Below are 11,852 nucleotides of genomic sequence, written 5' to 3'. Positions count from 1 at the left end.
AACGATGCTAACGGCATCATCATCTTGCCTTTTGTAACTTTCATGACAGATGGGTTAAGGGTTGTCTTTTCTTCTTACCTCATTCCACTCAAGTTCTGGTGTGGTAATGAGCATAATCTAATGAATATGAAGAAACTTGAAATGAGTGTCAAGAAACTACTTTTATCACCTGGTATTGAATATTCGCTAATAGTCTCACATGCTTGCTCATCTAATACAGACATTTTTTTTCCAAAAAAGAAAAAAGTTAATTGAAATAAAAATTATGCCCGGGTTCCCTTCCTGACAATGTTTGTTTACTAGCTCAGCTGACTGGCTGCCTTGGTGGACGCGATCACTCCTACGGAAATCAATACACAGTAAGTCCAACAGGATGTCATTTGTGGTCAATTTGCTACTTTCCCTGATATTCACAAGCAGTTGAAAGATTTTTCGTATATGTTATTGTTGACTTGTTTACACCCTGAATTGGTAAGGGGAGAAATATGCTTATCAAGGACTTCGCTCCTGGACGTGTTTATCTGAAATACTCTACGGTGTGAGTTTACACGAGACTGAGGGGCTGGCTTTATTATTGAGGAAACAGGGTTCTACGAGACTCTGCTTCAACGTGAAACGTGCAGAACCTTACATTTTCCATGAACTTACACAAGACTGATGGGGCTGGCGTTATCAAGGAAACTGAGGGTTCTACGGGAAACTGCTTCAACGTGAAACGTGCAGAACCTTATATTTTCCATGAAATTATTGTTAATTGTTTAGAACAGCTCCACATCACTAACAAATCTGAATACTGACAGTGATGGTCTGCATCACAAAACCATTTGGAAGTATTACGTTTTACTGAATGGTATTGAATATGGCAATAGTGCTGAGGGCTTTGAAAATCATGGAAAATGTGAGGTTGTGTAGAGTAAAAATCATTAATGGATTTCCTTAAATTTCACCTGATACATTACTAATAGATGGGATTTACCGTATTTTTAAATATTGAAAGTCAAAGTAACCCAGAAATATTGTGCAATTTTTTTCCAGTAAGGGTATGGCAATTTATCCATAAAAAAATGTTTTGTTGGATTAAGTATAACTAGATGAACTTTATTTCACTTGTAATGATCACTTAAGAAGACACTTTTAGGTTTCTTGAGTTGGTATTGTGTTTCTTTACTACTAATAATCATGAAATGACAAAACCAACAAAAAAACGGTTTTCTCCTAATTATCAGATGTGTTATTATGAATCACTGAAATGTGTAACAAAGTACGACAGTGATGTTGCTTTAACATGGCTGAATTAGTAGTTCATATACTGATAATAAAAGTTTTGATATTCAATATTGCCCCATTAACATTATATATAATAAATTTAGAGACATTTCTTCTTATCTTTGTTTTTCTGTATGTTCATTTTGTTGATTTCTCCAGGAGTAGAATAATTTGTTATTATTATTATTATAATGACTCCTTTCACTTATGGGGCTCCAGGAGCTGTGCTACTTCCAGTAGCAGGGAAAGGATGGACTCTTGGAGTAGGAAGTTCCTTGATGAGACTGTTAACCTTTTTGTTAACAAAAGATGATACACCCTCGCCAAAGGTTTCTTACTCACAATATAACCATAGGCAGGCAGAGTCCAGTAACACCCATTTATTCTTATATTGCAATATAAATGTGCCTGACTGTAACTGTATTCAGGAAGTTTGACGAGCATCATTTTGAGAAATGTTTTGCTATTGTGGTTTTAAGAATTACAACCAGTCCTTGATTATCTTGAATATTGTTTTGAAGTCCCTGGAGTATTTTTGTTAGTTTTATCATCAAATATGTATTTTTTTATTACTGAATTCTCATATGGATTGCATTATTTTTTATCACTACTGTGCAAATAGTTTGATGTCATGTACACTTAGCAGCCTTCTGTAACATCTTCCTCATGCCATGGATGAAGGTTAACTGAAGAGCTCCTGTGTAAGTGATGGCTCACCTTCCACAGGCATCTTATTGTCACAATGAAAAATTAAGAAAACATGAAGATACTCAACCCCTTACTGTACTGTGCATATTAGGTGCCTGGGGACCTGTGGCTATTGTTTCATCATTTGCCTCACTTATTGTTACATACTGCGGTTTTGATAAATTTTATAGTAATTTGTTATAGTGTTGTTTGCAAATAGATACATAAAATAAAATAATTCATACTTGTTTGCCATTTCCCACAATAGTAAGGTAGAGGCAGGTACATGAAGAAAAGGCCTCATTTGTTCATATCCATTCTATAGCCCTCATGAATAATGCACTGAAACACTGCTCCCTATCCACATCTTGGCTCCAGTGACCTTTCCATAGATTTCCCTTAGCTGCTTCATATGCTCAGGTTCATTCCATTTACAGCATGTCAACCCCTATAAACTACATTGCCCTATATAACTTTAGCCCATGCACACCTTTCAGCCTCATGCATGTTTAGGCTTTGAGCACTGAAAATTTTATTAACTCCTTTTTCTGTACCCAGTTTGGTCTGCCCCTTCTTGCCCCCTTCACTTCTGAAACATATCTTCTTTGTCAACCTTTCTCCTTACCCATTCTCACCATGTGTCCACACTATTTCATCACACCTTTTCAGCTCTCTCAACCATGCTCTTCTTATTGATGCTGCTTTTTCTTATCCTATCATTACTTACTTGATCAACCCCCAACCCTCCCCTCACATGACATACATTCTTCATATAAGTAATTTTCAACACAACTTTTCTGTATGATTTCGCATAAAGCCCATGCCTCGCATCCATACAACATCGTTGGGATTACTGTACCTTTCCAAACATGACTAAATGCTCCTAGAACCTTCACACTCTCACCTACATGCCTCTCTCTCTCCAAGACCTCAACCATAAACAAAGGAAACATCCTTGGGGACATCACACTTCCTTGCCACAGACCCATCTGTATCTGAAACTGATCATCCTCCTTTGTAGTTATTTTCACATACACACCTTGCTCTCTTGATTAAAACTCTTCACTGCTTCTAATAGGCAGCCAACAACCAAGGAGGTATATTATCAGTACTGCCCGCTTAGGTATCAGGAGGGTTAATGATGGCTGCGTAGTTGGCCAGCCCTTTAGTAGCTGTCAAGTTGCACTCTTATGACTCAGGTAACTGTCTTCTCTTTCTGCCTCACCCACATGTGGACTGTTGGCACTCTATCCACAAACATACAACCTCTCCATATCATATATAACAAAACAACACAACTCGCACAGCTTATTTTTCGTAACTCTAGAAATTCCTGTGGTGAGCACTATGCACTTGCTCAGCTGTTTGGCAGAATGATAGGAGCAATAGACAGAAGTTGTGAGCAGAAACATTTAGGCTGGATCATTAGGCAGAAGTAGTAGGTAGGAACATTAGGCAGAAGCATTTAGGAAGGCATAGTCAGCAGGAATTTTTGGTAGGAGCCTCTGCATACACTGCCCTAGAGTTGCCTTCTGCCAGTGGCCTGTTAAAGGTGAATTAAAGGCTAAGAAGTGGCACTGGAGTTCACTAGATATGGAGACTCTGTTGCCATGGTCAACCCCTTAGGGGAGTTCCAGGTGGGAACAGGCATCAGAGATATAGATAGATAGCTTCTAATAGTTTTCCTTCCACACCTTATATTTGTAATACCTTCCACAGAACATCTCTGTCAACCATGAATCCAGACGTATAAATGCCACATACGAATCCTTAGGTTTATCAAAATGTTTCTCACGAACATTCCTCAAAGCGAAAAACCTGATCCATGCATTCTCTCTCACCCCTGAAACCACATTGTTTTTTCCCAATCTGGTGCTCAGTGCATGCCACCACCCTTTCAATCACCAGTCTTCCATACAATTTATAAGGTATAATTAAACTTTTTTTTTTTTTTTTTTTTTTGTCGCTGTCTCCCACGTTTGCGAGGTAGCGCAAGGAAACAGACGAAAGAAATGGCCCAACCCACCCCATACACATGTATATACATACGTCCACACACACGCAAATATACATACCTACACAGCTTTCCATGGTTAACTAGACGCTTCACATGCCTTGATTCAATCCACTGACAGCACGTCAACCCCGGTATACCACATCGCTCCAATTCACTCTATTCCTTGCCCTCCTTTCACCCTCCTGCATGTTCAGGCCCCGATCACACAAAATCTTTTTCACTCCATCTTTCCACCTCCAATTTGGTCTCCCTCTTCTCCTCGTTCCCTCCACCTCCGACACATATATCCTCTTGGTCAATCTTTCCTCACTCATTCTCTCCATGTGACCAAACCATTTCAAAACACCCTCTTCTGCTCTCTCAACCACGCTCTTTTTATTTCCACACATCTCTCTTACCCTTACGTTACTTACTCGATCAAACCACCTCACACCACACATTGTCCTCAAACATCTCATTTCCAGCACATCCATCCTCCTGCGCACAACTCTATCCATAGTCCACGCCTCGCAACCATACAACATTGTTGGAACCACTATTCCTTCAAACATACCCATTTTTGCTTTCCGAGATAATGTTCTCGACTTCCACACCTTCTTCAAGGCTCCCAGAATTTTCGCCCCCTCCCCCACCCTATGATCCACTTCCGCTTCCATGGTTCCATCCGCTGCCAGATCCACTCCCAGATATCTAAAACACTTCACTTCCTCCAGTTTTTGTCCATTCAAACTCACCTCCCAATTGACTTGACCCTCAACCCTACTGTACCTAATAACCTTGCTCTTATTCACATTTACTCTTAACTTTCTTCTTTCACACACTTTACCAAACTCAGTCACCAGCTTCTGCAGTTTCTCACATGAATCAGCCACCAGCGCTGTATCATCAGCGAACAACAACTGACTCACTTCCCAAGCTCTCTCATCCCCAACAGACTTCATACTTGCCCCTCTTTCCAAAACTCTTGCATTCACCTCCCTAACAACCCCATCCATAAACAAATTAAACAACCATGGAGACATCACACACCCCTGCCGCAAACCTACATTCACTGAGAACCAATCACTTTCCTCTCTTCCTACACGTACACATGCCTTACATCCTCGATAAAAACTTTTCACTGCTTCTAACAACTTGCCTCCCACACCATATATTCTTAATACCTTCCACAGAGCATCTCTATCAACTCTATCATATGCCTTCTCCAGATCCATAAATGCTACATACAAATCCATTTGCTTTTCTAAGTATTTATCACATACATTTTTCAAAGCAAACACCTGATCCACACATCCTCTACCACTTCTGAAACCACACTGCTCTTCCCCAATCTGATGCTCTGTACATGCCTTCACCCTCTCAATCAATACCCTCCCATATAATTTGCCAGGAATACTCAACAAACTTATACCTCTGTAATTTGAGCACTCACTCTTATCCCCTTTGCCTTTGTACAACGGCACTAAGCACGAATTCCGCCAATCCTCAGGCACCTCACCATGAGTCATACATACATTAAATAACCTTACCAACCAGTCAACAATACAGTCACCCCTTTTTTTAATAAATTCCACTGCAATACCATCCAAACCTGCTGCCTTGCCGGCTTTCATCTTCCGCAAAGCTTTTACTACCTCTTCTCTGTTTACCAAATCATTTTCCCTAACCCTCGCACTTTGCACACCACCTCGACCAAAACACCCTATATCTGCCACTCTATCATCAAACACATTCAACAAACCTTCAAAATACTCACTCCATCTCCTTCTCACATCACCACTACTTGTTATCACCTCCCCATTTGTGCCCTTCACTGAAGTTCCCATTTGCTCCCTTGTCTTATGCACTTTATTTACCTCCTTCCAGAACATCTTTTTATTCTCCCTAAAATTTAATGATACTCTCTCACCCCAACTCTCATTTGCCCTTTTTTTCACCTCTTGCACCTTTCTCTTGACCTCCTGTCTCTTTCTTTTATACGTCTCCCACTCAATTGCATTTTTTCCCTGCAAAAATCGTCCAAATGCCTCTCTCTTCTCTTTCACTAATACTCTTACTTCTTCATCCCACCACTCACTACCCTTTCTAATCAACCCACCTCCCACTCTTCTCATGCCACAAGCATCTTTTGCGCAATCCATCACTGATTCCCTAAATACATCCCATTCCTCCCCCACTCCCCTTACTTCCATTGTTCTCACCTTTTTCCATTCTGTACTCAGTCTCTCCTGGTACTTCCTCACACAAGTCTCCTTCCCTCCTTAAACTTATACCTTTGAAATTTGAGTGCTCACCTTTGTCATCCTTGCTTTTTATTCAGTGGCACTATAAATACATTATGCCAATCCTCAGGCCATAATCCATGATCCATACATACAGTGAAAATCCTAACTAATCAATTAACAACTTAGTCACTTCCTCTTTAACAAATTCAACAGTAATGCCATGCACTTCAGCCAACTTGCCACATTTCATCTTAAGCAAGGTTTTCATCACCTTCTCACTTCAAAAAACCACTTGTCATGACATTCTCACTTTGCATGTCCCAACACAAGGATCCTTCATCTGCCACCCTATCATCAAACATTAAACAATCCTGGAAAGTACTCATTCCATCTCCTTTCTCTGTTACCACCTCCCCATTTGCCCCCTTCACTATGTTCCCATCTTATTCTCAGTGAAGTTTGCTTCTACATACATGCTCACCCCAACTCTCATTTGCCCTCTATTTCCGTCCCAGCACCTTCCTCTTGACCTCCTGCCACTCTGTCTTGTACATCAATGCACTGCTTCCTTGTAAGTACCATGCATACACCTCTCTCTATCACATGCAATTTTACTTTGTCATCCCACTACTTGCTACACTCTCTCCACTGCCCACTTTATGCATGCACATGCCAGCTCTGCTTGCCTAATACCTCCCATTCTTCACTCACTCCCTTAGCTTCATTTACTCTCATCTTTTGCCATTCTGCACTCAATCTTTCCTGATATATATTCACACAAAGTCTTTTTTCCAATGTTACCCATACAATTGCTCCTCTTCCAAAACCTCTACAAATCTTGACCCTCACCTCCATCAGGTAATGATCCGACATCCCACCAGCTGCCCCTTTTAGCACAGTCATGTCCAAGAGTCTCTTTTGCGTGCCTATTGATTAGTATGTAATCCAATATTGCCTGCTGACCATCTTTCTTACTCACTTTGTTTTATAGGGAAGCCTTAGGCATCACATGCCACCACCATATATCTGCTGAAATTCAAATGATGGCATGAAAGCAAGAATCAAGAGACTTATGTGATGTCCTTATTACCAGGCAATGTAGAACAACTTAAGGTTTGGTGAATCTTTATGGAGGAAGAAGAGTTTATTTGAAGATGGTGGACAAAGTGTTCAACTGTGGAGCCTTATATTTACATTTATTTCATTGTACTGTGTTATGATTTTTTAATGATTTAGATTTTTTCTTTTTTGGCCTCATTTGTCTACAAAATGTGTTTCCACTCTATTGTTGAAGAACTAAACCCAGATTATAACATTGCATGTGTGGGAAAATCGTTTTTCTTAACATCATTTTGGTTTAAGTCACAGTTTCCTAGAATGCATTTTTGATGTTAATCAAGACTTCCTGTAGTATGCAATACTGAAACTGGTAAAGGAAGGCTATTGTTATATGTTATTGGTGAAAGATTTTTCTTTTAGATTTATTTCTTCAGAAAATTCCTTTGTACATATTCCAGCCATGAGTGTTGCAGCAGATCAAACTGATGATGAACTTACCATCCCCCGGGCTGCTATGAACAAGATGATAAAAGAACTTCTTCCAAATGTGCGAGTTGCAAATGAGGCTCGTGAACTCATTCTTAACTGCTGCACTGAGTTCATTCATCTCCTTTCCTCTGAAGCTAATGAAATATGTAATCAACAGCAGAAGAAAACTATAAATGCAGAACATATATTAATGTGTGAGTGCATTATCTTCGTTTCTCAGTTTTAACCTAGTGGATCTACCACTTGATGTGTTGTACAATTAACCATTTAATCCAGTTGAAAAAAAACTGCTTTTAGTCCTGAGAGCATCATGCCTGAAGCACAAAAAGCATTGCATCATTGCACAACATCTTAAGACTATGAAATGATGTAATTCTTTGTTCAGAAATATTTCTAAATATTCAATTTTTCTTCTTGTTTTAGGACTTCATATTTGCAGTATATCTGAAGCTTCCAATATTTTGTCATCAAAATGCAGTTGACAACTTTAAACTGTATTCCAGTTTTATACAGCCAAAACATATCTTTTGGCTAGTAAGGATGTCTAGTGAAATATTTTTGTTCACGATATACAGCATGCAAAACAAGTGCATTGTCTCTAACTTCTTATTCATTGTTTGAACTCAGCCCTGGATAATCTTGGCTTTGGGGACTACCGAGCTGATGCAGAGGCTGTGTTGAAGGACTGTAAGGCCATGGCAGCCAAGAAGAGAAGAAAAAGTACACGACTGGAGAATCTTGGGATTCCTGAAGAAGAACTCCTCAGGCAGCAACAGGAGCTCTTTGCTAAGGTGTGTATGGGGAAATGAAAAGATGAAATATCTCTTTTTTCACTTAACTAGATATGGTAATATCTCTGTTATACTTTACAAATTTTCAGTCATTGGATGGGGTGAAACTTTGAAAGCTTTTTCAGAATATTTAGGTTTTTGTTGTTCTGTTTTCCATGATTTGTGCAAAAACTCCACAGTATGCTGAAAGAATTCACTTGTAAGAATTCAATGAATTGGCTTGACTTGCATTTAAAGTGAAGCAGTCACAATTTCTATAAGCGAATGAGAATAAATGCTAATCATGCATCATTTTCTCTTTAGAGAATCTGACATTTCATGGAAAGAATAACAGTTTCTTTAGTAAGTATATGCAGAAGAAAGTAAAATTAGAAAATAAGTAAGAATAAGCAGAAGATAGAAAATAAGTAAGAATAAGTAGTAAGATGTAAAAAAGAAATGACAAAAAGCAATCTATGATGGGAGTTATAGGACAAAGGTTTGGTATCTGGAGATGACTGTATGGTAGAATTGCAAATAGGGCCAAAGAAAACACCTTTAGTGGAAAAGCTTACAACCCTTTACTCCTCTGGTTGTACTCAACTCATATAGGCAACTGAGGCCAGCTTACCAGCTACCTCAGCAAACCCTGTCACTGTACTTTGAAGTCTATTAATGTTGGCCTCAAGAAACATAGCTTTATTTTACAAGAGCAATTTTTAGTTGACTAGAAATCAAGCGAAAATTAATAAATACCTTCTCTTGAGGTTTATATAATTTAAAGGGAGAGTGCAAATCTTTAGTTATTTTGGTAGCATTTTAGAGCATTCTATGCTTCTTCAGAAAGGCTTCAAGTAATTGAATCTTTAGCATTCAGGCTTATTACAATGACTAGAATTACAAATAATGTAATACTTTATTCATAATTCATCTTAAACATTATTTTAAGGTTAGAAAAGTTTGTAGAAAAAGCAAGGTTGAAAAGGTAAAATGAGATAGCTGGGACCAAGTTATTATGATGGAAACCTCTGTGTACATAATATCATGCCATTCAGATCAACTCTGGGATTGGTTCTGCATCTCTCGATGTGCTGCCTGAGATAGAACCCTGGTTACAGGTTACAGTGGCTTAAAACATCTTGTATCCTATGTTCCACCATTCCCCCCTCACAGGTGACTTTTGTGATTGGTTGTCACTCTGTATATCTTGTCCTTTAGGTTTATGATCAGTATTTGCACAACACAACCTGTATTATATTTTTCACCATAAACATAATAGAATCTACATTACACATGATTTCTGCCTAATGTTGATGTATTCCTGAAAAACACAACTTACTGGAATCTCCGGATGGTAATCCCACTTGACTTAAGGATTAAAAGGGGGATTATGTTGCTTTGAGAGATTTCTCAATATAATTTTCACCCAGAAAGGTGAGCAAAATGTCAAGAAACAAACAGTATAGTTCAGGTACATTACAGTGTTAATCTAAGTCTATAAACAAAAAATAAAACACTGAATATTGTATTTAACTATAATATACAGTATATGAAATTTGGCTCTATAACTTACATGTTCCTGAAACTTGTCTCACCCACCTCCAGACCCATTCTTATCTCTTGTTCATGACATTTATAAGAAGTCAAATTTCTACACTGCTCCTAATCACACAAACATTAACAAATGTAAATATGATATATAAATGGATAGTATGAAAATATTGAGTTGATAAGAGCACTCACTAATAGAAGTAGATATGCAGACACAGGTGGACATGGTAGTCAAGTGTGATGATGAGTTCTAGTTGGAGTGTGGAGAGGGTAATATGCAATATGACTTTGGAAATCACTTGAATTTCTTAAGGTTAAATCCAAAAATATGTTGAAGAAATCCAATCCTCTCACTAGATTTGGTGAATCTTCCACTAATTTGACTTCAGTAAGTTGATTCCATCATTTTTGTGATGAACGGTGATAATTATAGGTTATTGTGTAAATGCTGAATATGAAGAGACTTACACAATAATAGCCAATTGAAGAAGCCAGTTGTAAGGGCCTGTGGTGGTGGAATGAATGAGGGGGAAGGAAAGAGGGTGAGCCAATTATTGGTGTATCCTCCCATCCATCCTCATTCATGGGATTAGCTGTTTACATATTTTCATTGGAAAGAGGGGCAAGTATGAAGTCTGTTGGGGATGAGAGAGCTTGGGAAGTGAGTCAGTTGTTGTTCGCTGATGATACAGCGCTGGTGGCTGATTCATGTGAGAAACTGCAGAAGCTGGTGACTGAGTTTGGAAAAGTGTGTGGAAGAAGAAAGTTAAGAGTAAATGTGAATAAGAGCAAGGTTATTAGGTACAGTAGGGTTGAGGGTCAAGTCAATTGGGAGGTGAGTTTGAATGGAGAAAAACTGGAGGAAGTGAAGTGTTTTAGATATCTGGGAGTGGATCTGGCAGCAGATGGAACCATGGAAGCAGAAGTGGATCATAGGGTGGGGGAGGGGGCGAAAATCCTGGGGGCCTTGAAGAATGTGTGGAAGTCGAGAACATTATCTCGGAAAGCAAAAATGGGTATGTTTGAAGGAATAGTGGTTCCAACAATGTTGTATGGTTGCGAGGCGTGGGCTATGGATAGAGTTGTGCACCGGAGGATGGATGTGCTGGAAATGAGATGTTTGAGGACAATGTGTGGTGTGAGGTGGTTTGATCGAGTGAGTAACGTAAGGGTAAGAGAGATGTGTGGAAATAAAAAGAGCGTGGTTGAGAGAGCAGAAGAGGGTGTTTTGAAGTGGTTTGGGCACATGGAGAGGATGAGTGAGAAAAGATTGACCAAGAGGATATATGTGTCGGAGGTGGAGGGAACAAGGAGAAGAGGGAGACCAAATTGGAGGTGGAAAGATGGAGTGAAAAAGATTTTGTGTGATCGGGGCCTGAACATGCAGGAGGGTGAAAGGAGGGCAAGGAATAGAGTAAATTGGAGCGATGTGGTATACCGGGGTTGACGTGCTGTCAGTGGATTGAAGCAAGGCATGTGAAGCGTCTGGGGTAAACCATGGAAAGCTGTGTAGGTATGTATATTTGCGTGTGTGGACGTATGTATATACATGTGTAGGGGGGGGGGGGGGGTTGGGCCATTTCTTTCGTCTGTTTCCTTGCGCTACCTCGCAAACGCGGGAGACAGCGACAAAGTATAATAAAATATAATAAATAAATATATTTTCAACAGATTAATATTTTTGTTACCTATAAATATGGTAGACTCCATATCACTGAGAAAATGACATGTTCATTTATGACACACAACATATGTTTAAAAAAGAAAAGGTTTAGAATTTTTATTTAT

General features: G+C 39.1%; 1 protein-coding gene across 2 annotated transcripts in view; it reads left to right on the top strand.

The window, feature by feature from the left end:
• Positions 1-250: 250 nt before the first annotated feature.
• The window catches only part of NC2beta (negative cofactor 2beta), a 42,523-nt gene continuing 30,921 nt past the window's right edge, over positions 251-11,852 (top strand). For both annotated transcript variants that reach the window (XM_071695475.1, XM_071695482.1), the window contains exons 1-3: positions 251-359; positions 7,713-7,937; positions 8,371-8,534. In XM_071695475.1, coding sequence (XP_071551576.1) covers positions 7,715-7,937; positions 8,371-8,534 — 387 coding nt within the window. In that variant the 5' untranslated portion in view covers positions 251-359; positions 7,713-7,714. The remainder of the gene's footprint in view (positions 360-7,712; positions 7,938-8,370; positions 8,535-11,852) is intronic.

This window comes from Panulirus ornatus, chromosome 4 (assembly GCF_036320965.1).
Source record: "Panulirus ornatus isolate Po-2019 chromosome 4, ASM3632096v1, whole genome shotgun sequence".
In the NCBI taxonomy this organism is placed as follows: Eukaryota; Metazoa; Arthropoda; class Malacostraca; order Decapoda; family Palinuridae; genus Panulirus; species Panulirus ornatus.
Note: the sequence above shows the minus strand (reverse complement) of the source record. Positions and strands in the feature narration are given on the sequence as shown.